At 30.5% G+C, this 15,000-nt stretch overlaps 1 protein-coding gene across 7 annotated transcripts in view; it reads right to left on the reverse strand.

Moving 5' to 3' along the window:
• The window catches only part of LOC124947503, a 195,053-nt gene that overhangs the window by 43,262 nt on the left and 136,791 nt on the right, over positions 1-15,000 (reverse strand). For all 7 annotated transcript variants that reach the window (XM_047489741.1, XM_047489740.1, XM_047489734.1 and 4 more), the window contains exons 4-5: positions 7,072-7,385; positions 5,737-5,916 (exon numbers count right to left, since the gene is read on the reverse strand). In XM_047489741.1, coding sequence (XP_047345697.1) covers positions 5,737-5,916; positions 7,072-7,385 — 494 coding nt within the window. The remainder of the gene's footprint in view (positions 1-5,736; positions 5,917-7,071; positions 7,386-15,000) is intronic.

The following is a 15,000-nucleotide window of genomic DNA, read 5'->3' on the forward strand; positions in this document are numbered from 1 at the left end:
TTTTCGACGATCGAGATTTAAGATGAGAGAGAAGACACGCACTATCTCGTACCCATGTATATATATATATATATATATATATATATATATATATATATATATATATATATATATATATGTGCGTTCTAACCGTGTGTCTTTCAATGGACATCTCACAATATAACGTGGAAGGGTCGAATCGACATTCGTCTTTCGTTAAGTTGGTCATGTGTCCCTTCCTTATCTTTGACATTGTGGGACGTCATTGATGTTGAAATCCATTGAAAGAGAAAAAGAGAGAAAGAGATAGATAGATAGATACGTAGAGATAGAGAGAGAGAAAGAGAGAAGGGTTGAGACGTATATATAAGTGTATATATATATATATATGTGCGTGTGTGTGTGTGTGTGTGTAGTATATACGTGTAAGTACATATATGTAATTGTAAGGGTGCACTGAGTGAGAGTCCTGCAGTTGGCAACCCCTATTGCTTTCGGCCTAATCTGGCTAATCCTCTTCACGGTGCCGATTTGGCTTACCGACGTGACTCCGCCCCTCTCTTATCTCTATACTAACTCACGTGTTACCCGTCGCTTAAACAGTCCCTCAGGGTACGAATTAACGGCGCGATCGAGCCCAATAGTCACCACCAACCATCACCAACCGGTTGTGGTGAGCCATCAACGAGCCCGATTATGGCCTTGCGAATTTCTTCATTCTTTTATTCTTTTTGTTTTTTCTTCTTCTTCTTCTTCTTTATCATCCTCTTCTTCTTCTTCTTTTTCTTCTTCTCCCTTTAGCGTTGTTTAAAACTTTTTAACAACGTTAACGATGCGATCGTTAAAATCGAATTAATTAATTAATCGGATTTTATCGGATTAATTTAGATGGACAACATTGTGTCACCACCTTACAGAAGACTTTTTCTTTTTTCTTTTTTTTTTTTTCCCCTCTTCTTCTTTTTTTTTTAACATTTTTTTTCTTTCTTTCCTTTTTTTTTTTTTTTTTTTTTATACACGGTCATTTCTTCTTTTTTTTTCTTCTCTTTTTCTTTTTTTTGTTATATAGGATTACTTCTTCTTTTTCTTTCTCTTTTTCTGTTTTTTGATTTTCTTTCTTTCTTTCTTTTTGTTTGTTTGTTTGTTTTTTTTGTTTAACGATTTAACAATTGCACGACTTTGTTAAAAAAAAAAAAAAAAATCGCAAAAACGTCAAAGTAATTGGGTAATTGAGTTTTCAGAAAAAGCATCCTACGTATTTCTTTCTTTGTTTTCTTTTTTCTTTTTTTTTCTTTTTTTCCTTCTCTTCTTTTCTCGAGAAAATTTTTCGATTGTTCGTTCTATTGTGCTTTTCTTTCTTTTTCCTTTTTTTTTTTTTTTTTTTTTTTTTTTTTTAATCGATTTCTTCGTTTCCTTCGACAAATCTTAATTTTTGTTTCTCTTTTAAATTTGTTTTTTTTTTTTTTTTTCTTTTTTTTTTTAATAAAATCGTTTCTCTTTACGAATACATTTTTATATTTTGAAATATTTTTTGTTTTTATTTATTTATTTTTTCTTTTTTTTTCTTTTTATAGTTTGCGTTAGTTTAATACAAATGCTGTACTTTTTGTTCTGACGAATTTTACACGATTTTTTTTCCCTTTTTTTTTTTTTTTTTTTTTTTTTTTTTTTTTCTTAATAAAATATCTTTTAACGAACACATTTCTATATTTCAAATTGCTTTTATTTTATTGTTGTTATTGTTGTATAATTTGCGTTGGTTTAAAACAAATGTTATACTTTTTTGTAAGACAATTTTTACACGACTCTTTCTATATCATTCCTCTCTTTGATATCGTTGTACGCATCTATCGTGTAAAAAAAAAAAAAAAAAAAAAGATCCATGTGTGTAGAGAATTTTTCGAAATGTTGGGAAATTTATTTTTCGCAAAATTTTTTCATCCAACACAACGGATTGCCAGCATTCAAATAATTATTTACAAATTGATTTACCAAATGATAATGATAAATGATGTAGCCTAAAAAAGTTTTCCTTTTTTTTTTTTTTTTTTTTTTTTCTTTGTCTTTTCAATGACTGAATTATAATATATTCATGGATCATTAGAAAATAATTTCTTTTCATTTCATTCTAATAACGAAATAATAAAAATTTAGATGATAATATCCTAGAATGATAATATATTAAGAAATGTTCTATCTTAAGGGAAAAGCATATTAATAAAGTTATTAATTATATCGATGATTTTTCAAATTGGAAAAATAATAAGCTTTCATTCTAATATTAATAATATTTAATAATAATAATAATTTAATTAATAATATTACGAAATTTAGCTAAAAAAAAAAAAAAAACATATCAACGAACAAAAGTAATCCATAGTACTCTTAAAGTGTTATTTATTCAGTTATAAAGTAATAAAGATTTTTTGTTTCCTTTCTTTTTTTCTTTCTTTAAAACGATACAGTGACATAGAATTTATTTTTATTTAGATATATTTTTTCCCCGTTCAGATAGAAAGTAAAAAGAAAAATTTCTTTCAATAAAAAAAATACTATATACCAATTGTGACTATTTATTTCGTTAGAACTTATGAAATATTTTCAAATAAAAAAATACTACATTATATTATTTATTTTCGTCATAAGATACGTAACATTTTCAGATAAAAAAATATTACCATTATTCATTAAAAAAAAAAAGAAAAAAAAATAAAAAAATAAAAAAAATAAAAAAAAGATACATTTAATTTTTGTATTTTTTTTTATTTTTTATTTTTGAAATATTTTTTAAAATTCGTCTCCTTTGAAAAAACATTTATTAATTCAGTAAATTTTTCTCCTTTTTTTTTAAATATTTTTTTTTATCGGAAATAGAGGTCGAACGTTAAACGTCATTTCATCATATCGAGGATCAGAAAATCGAAAGCTTTCATTTCGATATATCCGTTAGAGATCGATTAGAGTCACTCGCATCTCCTCATCGAGATGCCATGACGATATATCGAATTTCTCCAATTCGATTTATTAATCTATATCGAGTTTCGTAATATTCGTTACCACGAATCTTTTTGTATTACTACATGCGCAGGTTATCATAGAAGCCAATAAAATCATTTGAAAGAAAATAAAAACCGATATATATATATATATATATATATATATATATATATATATATATATGACATTAGATAATATTAGATAGAGGATGTATGATATAACAAAAAGCTTATCAATAAATCCCTCCTTATCGGTCGTTTCTTCTGATTCTTTTTATTTTTTTATTTTTTAATGAATATAGATCACGAATTTTTTTTATCATCGCAATAATATCAAAATTGATCATTTGTAATTCGACAATTGAAGATTAGAATGAGAAAAGATAAAAATAAAAGAAGAAAAAAAGAAAAAAGACAACGATCGTCCATTCGAATTATTTCTTTCTTTTCCTTTTTTTTTTTTTTTTTTTTTTTTTTGTCGAATTATTAAAAATATCCAAGTAAGGAAAAGTATTTTTTTAGATATCCACGTATTTGTGTATATATAAATATAAGATAATTATTTTAATAATCTCTCGTACGAATGTACATAATAAATGAAATTTGTCGAAAAATAAAATTAAGTAATAATTAATTAAATAAGAAATTTATATATATATATATATATATATATATATATATATGAATTTATTATTATTATTATTATTATTTTTATTATTATTATTATATTTTTTAATTATTTCACATATACTTTTTTATTTTATACATACATTTTCTAATACATAAATAGATATAATAACATTGGATAAACAAACAGAAATAAAAGGAAAACGTTAAATATAGATCTTATTTTGTAAGTGCCGTTCATCGATCCCTAAAATCTTCCTTGAGACGCTTCTACCCTCCTACCTAATAATTAAACAAGGAAACACTTGAAAGTGTGATAAAACGGATTAGCATCGTAAACGACGGTGAACCGTTAGGATTAAAGCGAGCGAGTAGGTTACTTTAAAGTAAGTCTAGCGCGAGAGAGATAGAAAGCGAAAGACAGACAGAGAGAGAGAGAGAGAGAGAGAGAGAGAGAGTGAGAGAGAGAAAGAGAGAGAGATAAAAAGAGAAAGAGAGAGAGAGAAAGAGAGAGAGAGAGTTTAGAATCGTTAGAACCTTCACGAGTTCGTTCCTCCTCATTACGAAGGTGTCACAAATCAAAGTGGTATCAGAGACGATGTCTACCAGGTCTAACATTATGTATGAGATACAATATACGTATATATATATATATATATATATATATATATATATATATATATATACATACTTAGGGAAACATAGCAAGAGTATGAGAAAGAGAGAAAGACAAAGAGAGAAAGAGAGAGAGAGAGAGAGAGAGAGAGAGGGAGAGAGAGTTGGGGATGGTAGATAGGGAAAGAGATATATAGAGGAGTTATAGAAGGGCTCGAGGTAACGGGAGGGATGGGGTGGTAAGGTGGGGACAAGATAATTAGCAAGTTAACACGAGTCGGTGCCTCTCGAATCCTGTTACCACGACTGTCGCATCAATGTTGGTACGGTTTAAGGAATAAGGAGGAGGATGACTGCCTCGAAGCAAGCTCAAGAATTAGAGAGAGAGAGAGAGAGAGAGAGAGAGAGAGAGAGAGAGAGAGAGAGAGAGAGAGAGAGAGAGAGAGATAGAGAGAGAGAGAGAAGGAGAGAAAATGGTGGGGTTGTTGGGGAAATGTTTTCTAAAGGGGGACAGGAGGTATATAGTAGCAGGTGTGGAAACGAAACGAGACATAAAAGGAGGGGGTTGGTGAGTATCGTTGGTTGATCTTACGTAACTGTTCGCAAGATTCCGATAGATAAATATTGACAGTGGATGAAGCCTCTTTACCACCCTTAAACCTTTAACGTTCGAAAAGTCAACGTGTTCTCTGCTCAGAAATAGAACATTGCTTTCATTATATATACCATGTATGTATGTGTGTGTATATACGTGTGTGTGCACGTAAGTATGCATGTACGAATGTAAACGATGTTTGATCATTAATTAGGAAATAAATGATTTTATGTATTGCGTTTTATACAATTTTTTCTGTAAAATTCTGCGTAATGTTTCTGTAATGTTACCTTTGGTATCATCCATTATAGAATATTTTAGAAATTAAATTCATCTTCGTTTCATAATGTTTCATATTATTTTGCTTCTCATAGAATTATCGTAAAATTACGAGAGAGATTTGGTTTTTTTTCCTTTTCGTTTTTCTTTTTTTTTTTTTTGAGAATACTTCAATTATCGAACGATTGGAATATTTTGGTATGATTTAATTTTGAAGGTTTCCTTTTTTTTGTTACCTTTTGTTCTTCTTTTCTCTTTCTTTTTTTTTTTTTTTTATTTTATTTTATTTCCTTCTTTCTTTCTTATTGTAATTTTTTTTTTCATTTCGTTAGGCAAGATTCTTCTATTGGGCACGTTTTCTCTTTCTCCTTTTTTTCCCCCTCTTTTCTTTTTTTTTTTAATTCTTATAGTTCAATACAATATAATAATAGAAATAAATCGTAATAATAATCTTTTCGAATGAATTTGGAATGACGAAAAAAAGAAAGAAAAAGAAAAAACCAATCAAAAAAAGGGAACAAAAAAAAAAAAAAAAAGAAGAAAAAATGTTGAACAGATAATAAAGGTCATATAAGATAGAAAAAGGAATTATATAAATACATATGTATATATCTATCGAGAAGATTTTCATAGAATGCTTATTACCTTAGTGAAAGTAAGGGTTGCTATCGGTGGTAGTCGTGGTAGGTTCGGATAATAGAAGCTTCCCGCGGGATGTGCCGGGTACCGGGATGTGATTCTGTAGGCTATTCCTTGAGGTTGCGTAGGCCAATTGGCAGCCGTAAATGTGAACCCGTTATCCGTTCCACCATCCAAAGGGTCGAGCTGAAGAAAGAAAAAAAAGAAAGAAAAGAAAAGTACACACACACACACATGTGCACACACGTACACACGTACACACGTACACACACACACACATATATATATATATATCCATCTACCCACTCACATTCAGACACAGACACATACATAGATTGAAAGGTACTCTCTTTCCTTTCTTCGTCTCAGGAAACTTCGATGGTTGCCTTTTGCGTATTTTAATGAGACGAGGGACCACTTCGAGTGGATTTTCTGACAAGACAAACATATTTCTCTTGAGGTGGTAGTGTCCTTTAAATCACCAACCCTTAGCTTCAATTCCCGAATCTTTTTCCAATATTCCTCTTTCTTTCTTTCTTTCTTTTATTTCCTTTTTTCTTTTTTTTGCCTCGGACAAATTTTTTTTCCAAGAAATTTAATATACGATACGATCCCGTCGACGTGACCTCGTATTTTTTTTTTTTTTTTCTTTAAATTATATACGCATATATTATGTATGTATATATGTATGTATGTATATATGTATGTATGTATGTATATATGTACCATTGGTAGTACTTCGAGATATTTTTTCCGATAGAAAAAAGCTTTGAAAATCCTTATGTTCTGTATCTTTTCTTTTTTTTATTACTAGTACATAACAAACTGCAATCTTTTCTTTTATTCTTTTTTTATTTTCTTTACTTTCTTTATATATATATATATATTTTTTTTTTTTATAGATATTCTTCGTACAATATATTCATATCTCTAAATAATCACAAACTTTTATAATTCATTTCATCTATCGATGGATATATAGAGTTGATTAATTTTCAAAATTGTTCGAGTATTTCTAAAAAAGAAAAGAAAAGAAAAGAAAAGAAAAAAAAAAAAAAAGAAAAATTTTTTTTGGAATGAAAAAATTGATATCAAATATTTTTATGATTCAAAATTCCGACGACAAAAATTATTATTATTGCAAGAAATATTTTTCTTATCAAAAAAAAAAAAAAAAAAAAAAAAAAAAAACAAGAAAAAAAAATGAGAGTGTACAAAATTTTTTATATATTTCTATTTAGAAATTAATATGGGAGAGAGGGATGGGGGGAGGGGGAAAGAAACTAAAATTGAAAAAGAAGAAAAATAAAATGAAATAAAAAGGATCGATGTGATCGTTACCTCGACGGTTACGGTGTCGACCCAATTTCCTTCGACGCAAAGTTGAAAGGAATCAACCCCAACGAACCAATCGGGACTCGGATTGATCCTCGCCATGATGCTTATTAAAGTATGGTTTCCATCAAGAAAGGCTCTGGCAATGCTGGTACCCTCGCCCTGCGGTATAGGCGGTCCCGTAAAAGAGTGAAGGGTGTTTTGAGATTCACCACCGGCATCCAAACCGTCAGCCCTTCCAGTTTCAACGTATAATCTCGCCCCCGTTGAAAGTCTTTCACCCAATCTATAAAGGGTGTATGTCGAGTCGTGCGTTCGACCTGGAAAAATAAAAGAAAAAAAAAAAAACGTAAGTTCAATGACGACGATCGTACGTAAGTGTATATATATATATATATATATATATATATGTATGTATGTATTTCTACGTATGTACTTATATGTATGCGTGTATGTGTGTACTATTATAAAATAATTTTGATAATTATTATCGGAGTTTAATCACGTACATCTTATAATAATATAAATATATATTATATAATAATATAAATATATATTATATAATAATATAAATTCATTTATAAATATATTATAAATGAATTATTAATAACAGTAATAACATCTAAATAATATAATCATCATCATCATTCGTTATAAATTAATATTTGATATAATAGATCAATCAAAATCGATCGTATATATTCTTTCTCTCTTTCTTTGTATATATGTATATATACGTATATCAAAAATGTACTCAAAATGGATCAATCGAAAATTATAGAAATGTGATAAAAGAATTACGTACGTTTCGACGATTGAATACCTTGATTCTGACGACGGAAATAAGAGAATTATTAAAGAGAATCGTTTAAAGTTGATTTTCTCACTTCAGGCATTCAAAGAGAGAGAGAGAGAGAGAGAGAGAGAGAGAGAAACAGACAGACAGACAAAGACAGAGAAATAGAAAAACAAAGACAGAAAGAAAGATACAGATAATACATATTTATATATGTATTTGTATGAGAGTGAGAGAGAGAGAGAGAGAGAGAGAGAGAAAATCGTAGCCACTTAAAAAGCTAGATAGAAAGAAAGAGAGAGAGAGAGAGAGAGAGACAGAGAGAGACATAGAGTGTGTATTTATGTATATAAGATAGAGAGAGAGAGAGAGAGAGAGAGAGATCGTACGTGGGAGGGAAGAAGGATAGATAGATATATAGAACAGGATGAATGAGAATGGGGGATGAGACGGCGTAGACGGGAAGCTGCTCGAGATAGGCGAATTAATGCGTTGAGACCGAATTTATAGTCAATTAATGCACCGCTTGAGAGAAGGATAGAGAGAGAGAGAGAGAGAGAGAGAGAGTAGGAGCATCGTCGTCCGGTACTCCGGAAATAATGCACCGTTCAGAGAATGTCGAGAGTAGGAAGGAAGGAGGGGAGTAGGGTAGAAGGAGGATAGGTGGATGGTTAGTAGAAGGTAGATAGGTAGGGTAAAGGGTCGTGCCATAGTATAGGGAAAAAAAGTGAGCGAGGAAGTGACGAGGAAAGGGATGGGGGAGTGGTCGTTGTCGTCGTTGTCGATCTGAAGAGAAATCCGCGGGGGAGAGGAGGAGGGGGGGGGGTGGGTTAGTATAGAGCATAAGAGGAAAAATTCGTAGCGTGTTTGAAAAATTTCACTCCGTATCCCTACTCTCACCCCTTCCGTCCCGTTTCGGTCCTTTCCCGAAGTGAGATACGCTTCGCTTCTCGTTTCGATTCTAGACCTGCCACTGAGGTGGTGATAGCGATTGGGTGAAGGTAGTGAAAGTGATGGTGAAGGTACTGGTGATAGTGATGGTGATGGTGATGGTGATGGTGATGGTGGTGGTGGTGATGGTGAAGCTGATGCTGATGGTGGTGGTGGCGGAGGAGGTGGCATTCATCGTCACGCACGATTTAACCCATCGACGTCGAATAAACGGCCCTATGCGGAAGAGAGAGTATGTTCCCTCGACAAAACTAACGTCTACCTCTACCTCTACCTCTCATGTCTTTGTCTCTCTCTCTCTCTCTCTCTCTCTCTCTCTCTCTCTCTCTCTCTCTACCATCTTTCTCTTTTTTTCTTCTTTTTTTCCTATCCTCCGTCCTTGTCTATCTGTACCTTCTTTTTCCTTTTTCTCTCTTTTCTATTTTCTTTCCTTCACTACCCCTTTGTTCCTTTTTTCGTCTTTTTTTCAATCTTTTACTTTTTCTTTTTTTTTTTTCTTTTTTTTTTTTTTTGTCAATTTCACATACCTTTCCACGAGAACGATTAGCCGTTAAATGCGAATTTCGAGAAAGCACACGGTGTGATATTAAAGGTAAAAAGAAAAAAAAAGGAAGGAAAAAAGAAATAAAAAAAAGTAGAAACTAAGTTTTTATAATTCAAACGAACGCGTAGTTTTTTTTTTTTTTTTTTTTTTAATCGATTTCATATTTTCTCTTTTGTTTTAATATTTATTTATCATAGATAACTGAAGTACTATTAATAATTGGTTTCATTCATTCAATCGGATTGATTTCATTCATTCAAGAATGATCGATGATATAGATCTTCGATTATCAATGGTGTAAATTTTTTATTTTTTATAAATCACTTGGTTTTGTAATTTCTCTCTCTCTCTCTCTCTCTCTCTCTCTCATTTCTTTGCTTTTTTTTCTTGTTTTGATAAAGTATGATCATTTCATGAATATACAAATATGTGAATTAATTTTTATTATAGAAAAAATTTGTCAAATCTATTATATTTCGTATTAATCGTTTATTTTTTGTGTCATTTTATATACTTCATTAAATCCCAATCAATTTGATTGTTTCATTAAAACTCTATTAATTTTGCACATTACGATTACTCAATATTCATTGGAAATACATTTGTTATTAAACATCATAATTTTCGTACACACACGAACACACACATACACGCACACACATTGTTTTCTTTTTCTTTCTAATGGACATATCTATCCAAGTATATATATTCTGTTATCACTTTCTGACATAGCATTCGCATTAATAAAAATAATATCAATTTTATTTCATATTCCTAATGATATCGTTCGAATAAATCGATAAAACGAATATTATCATTGAATTAGTATATTATTTAAATTCACGAATACAGACATTATTTATTTATTTTGAAAAATTGACGTTTTTCGAGGCTCAATGACACGTTGAAATAAAAATAAAAATTCAAAAGAAAATTTAGTTACTCACGAGTTATAATAATCGCACGAGTTTCTCTATAATACTTGATTTATTTTCAACAAATTTCAAGTTCTCGAGGAGTCATTGATTTCGTCCAATTAAAAATGAAATAAAAAAGAAAAGAGAACAAAAAAAAAGAGAGAGTGAGAGAGAGAGAGAGAGAGAGAGAGAAAAGTACTTCACATACATACATATTTACGCGCACAAAATTTTATTTTATCGATTAACACGAATCGTTGGAATTCAATGAATTTTAGTCTCCCATTTTCTCTCTCTCTCTTTCTCTCTCTCTCACTATCTATCTATCTATCCATCTAACAAAAATAGTTAATACATATAATCATCAATGAATTTGCTTTTATAAGGATCGAAACCTTTTTGACGAGTTTCTCTCGCGACTTTCATAGTTGCCCCCTTTATATTCGCGAATGAGAGAATAAAATAGGGTGGGAACCGTAAGTGAATTCGAAGGGACTCGAAAAAGGGATAAGGGAAAGGACGAATCCTGGTTAAGAACTGCCAACGTACGAATTGACGCTAAAAGGCAATTTAATCGAGTTACAAAGAGACGAAAGTGAAATTCAGAGGATACTTTTTGATTACGTCTGTTCTTTTCCTCTCCCCTCTCCCTTCTCTCTATCTCTCTTTTTCTCTCTAATCCGCGCACGCGAGAGAGAGAGAGAGAGAGAGAGAGAGAGTTACTCTCAAAGAATTTCATAATAGAACGCTTCGAGGCTAACCTTTCAACAACTTTTATTTAACTTCGTCGTTCTTCATATACTTTTTATACTTTATACGAGAACTTAATCTACGAGATATAAATTGAAAAATAAGTATATGAAAAAATTGTTCTTATTTAATAATAATAAACGAATTTATTGAACGACAAATTAATATAACATTGACGTGTGATGTATAATAAAATTAAAAAGAAAGAAAAAAAAAAAAGAGAGAACAAAAAAACAAGAAAAAAATAAATCAATATAATACGTAAACTTATTGAATTTAAAATGTTTTTACGTGCAATTTTTAAAATTTATAAGACGAAGGAAGAAATGACGTATTTTTTTTTATTTATAAAACTATTTTAGATTTGATGTAATATACCTGAAACTTACACGACTATTACGTTGAATATAAATTGAACGAAAACAAAAAAACAAGTGTAAACAAATCATTTGTCTTTAATAATTATGACAAACGAAGGTACCGAACTATGAAATAAAAACACTGCAGCGTATGATGTAATATATATATATATATATGTAATATATATATGTATATGAAAAAAAAAAATAGTACATACATATATTGAATTTATTACGTTTATGTCCGACATTGAAATTTATGATACAAATAAGGAAACTATATGTTTTATTTATGAAACTTCTATCACGCCGAATAACTTTACCTTTGGGCTTGGGTTACGCATAAATTTTTTTCTTCATATATATAAAAAAAAAAAAAAAAAAAAAAGAAAGGTCGGATAGAAACTTTATCTGCTTTATTTTATCATTTGACACAACAATGACACAATATTTAGATCAATAAATAATTACGAAATAGCGTCGTCGAGTTTCGTTTACGAAAATAAACAACAATTATAAAAAGCAGAGAGATCGACGTTTTTTAAGATCATCATTAAAAATAGTATTAATAATGATAATAATAATAATGATAATAATAATAATAATAATAATAATAATAATAATAATAATAATAATAATAATAAAATGTATGTTAATGATTTTCAATCTGAATCTGTTACATCTGTTAATCATTGTTGATAATTAATATTAATCGATCGACTATTTTAATTTTTTTATTTAATTATTCTACAAATTTCTACAAATAAAAATTACAAAATAAAAAAGAGATTTGCTCCATTGTATACACATATATATTATATTCGATTATGAGAGAGCGAGGAAGTAGAGACAGACAGAGAGAGAGAGAGAGAGAGAGAGAGAGAGAGAGAAAGAGAGAAGAAATAATGGAAAATTCAAAAATCGCCGATTAGAACAATATCGCATATTCTCTTCTTGAAAAGATTCAATAAGACTTTTATAATATTAATTCATTCCATTTGGAATAAAGGAAGATCGTAATTTAAGTGACGTATATTTCTCACTCTTTCGGAATTGTCTCACTAACACGATTTCTATCTGTTCCTCATTCTCTCCTTCTCTCTCTCTCTCTCTCTCTCTCTCTTTCTCTTTGAACTCATTCCATGGAGATCGTTGATATTAAGAAATTCTTCCTCGTGCAGCCACCCACCCACCCACCACCTGCGCGTTGCTTAATTTCCGATGAAAAATGTTCGCGTGACACAGAGTACTACCAACTGCAGGCAATTTAATCTTACAGTATACTGGATACAAAATGTAAAAAAGAAATCCTTTATCTCTATCTCTCTCTATCTCTCTCTATCTCTCTCTCTCTCTCTCTCTCTCTCTCTCTCTCTCTCTCTCTCTCTCTATCTCTCTCTGTCTCTCTGTCTCTATTTCTCTATCTATCTGTCTTTTTTTTCCTGACCAAATAAGATAATACATTTTCTCGTAGGTAGATACATACATACATATACATACGTCGTACATACATACGTATATACATACATACATACATACATACGTACATGCATACATACATACATACGTACGATTCACAATTAATTCATTCGGAAATATTTAAATCATATTAAAATTATTCTCAGATAAATTGATATCCCCATAGAGACTTTACTACACTCAAGACATATTTCTAGAAAAAAGAAAAAGAAAAAAAAAAAATAAGAGAGAAAGAGAGAGTCTGAAAAGGTCATTGAGGTCAACTTCCATCTTAAATTGGTCTCGTTAATTAGATTAATTAATATCGACCCTTTCGCAACTGTGATTGTCGACACATTTCTTTCTCTCTCTCTCTCTCTCTCTTACTTTGTCTTTTTCATTGTGTTTCCTTTTCTCTCTCTCTCTCTCTCTCTCTCTCTCTCTCTCTTTCTTTTTTCTATTATCGCCGTCCTTTCGTTCTTTCTATCGGTCGAATCAGCAAGAACAGAATTATGAATGAAAATTACGTTTCCTCCGGTTTGAAAGTTCACCTGTTTCTCGCCGGGTAATAATCTATTCGGATTTTAAATAGATGCTGTTAACCTCTCTTTCTCTCTCTCTCTCTCTCTCTCTCTCTCTCTCTCTCGGTAAATTGATTTTGCAGACCGTTTAATATCCGTCTATTCAAATTATAACCAGCTATTTCGAATTCTCGTTATGCTTATCTTCTTTTCTTTTCTTTACGTTTTATTATCTTTCCGATTTATTTTTCTTATCTTATTATGTTTCATTCGTTCGTTAGCTTTCATTAAGAAAAATATTTTGTAAAATAATTATGTATATATGTATATACATTAAAAAAGAAAAAAAAAAGAAAAAAAAAAAAAAAAAAATACTTAGAAATAAGAAACTTTACTTTTATTTCTTTATTATACAATCAATATGTTTATCGATCGATGATAAATATTTTTGTAAAACAAATGATCAATATTATATATGATTATTTCGATGAGTTATAATTTACGATAAAATAGGTCTCATTTCTATTAACCATTATTAATTTATTATAAATACCGATTATATTATTTATTTGAAATAATAGATCGAACGTATAATGAATATCGAAAGATCATTAAGAGACACATAAATACGACAAATGTGTATATATATATATATATATATATATATGACGATTATTACAATTGTCAGTACAATGAAGAAGAGAAAAAATAAAAGATAAAAAGAGAGAAAGAGAAAAAAAGAGTAGATTTAGAAATAAGAAAAGAGATTTGATCAATCTTGACAATAGGGGATGATTCAAAGAGACTAACTATACATACATACATATATATATATATACACATACACATAACAAACACAAAATACACACACACACACACATATACACTTATTTATATATACGTATTACTTTAGTTCGATTTCTCTGGTGGCAGGGTATTTCTCGTCTTAAATCCATCAAGTCATTCTTGATGTATAACGTCGAGGATCGATAAAGACAAAGACAAAGAGAAAGAGAGAAAGAGAATAAAGATAAAAAGAAAGAGACAGACAGATAGACAGAAAAAGAGAGAGAGAGAGAGAGAGAGAAAGGGAGAGAAAGAGAAAGAGAAAGAGAGAAAGAGAGAGAGAGAGAAAGGAATAGGGTTGCGAGTGGTAGCAATAGGATCGCAGAGAGTTAGCAAGAGGAATCGCATGGCGGGACGACTTAAAGAATTCAGCCGAGTTACAGTCGATGGTGAAGGAACAAAAGGGTGGTTTCACCGGCACGACAATACCGGACCTTTAATTAGTGCCGCGGTTAAGAAGGAAACCCGGATCGAAGGGTGAACAGACGTCGTTAGACGTGCCTTCTACGACGAGAACGAAGGAGAGAGAAAGAAAACGTGAAAGAGAAAGAGAGAGAGAGGAGGAGGTACTTTTCGTTTGGTAAGTTAACTATCAAGCTAGAGGAAGAAAGATAGAAAGAGGTAGAAAAAGAAAATGAGAGTAGAAAAAGAGAGAGAGAGAGAGAGAGAGAGAGAGAGAGAAATCAAAAGCTTCGTCTTGACAAAGCGACTTGCCCTGACAAATCGTCTATCGAAGAAAACGAAAGGCCTCTGGCCGACTACAACCCCTCGAGAGAGAACCCAGAGAACCCAG

The sequence above is a fragment of the Vespa velutina genome, chromosome 3 (genome assembly GCF_912470025.1).
Source record: "Vespa velutina chromosome 3, iVesVel2.1, whole genome shotgun sequence".
Classification (NCBI taxonomy): domain Eukaryota; kingdom Metazoa; phylum Arthropoda; class Insecta; order Hymenoptera; family Vespidae; genus Vespa; species Vespa velutina.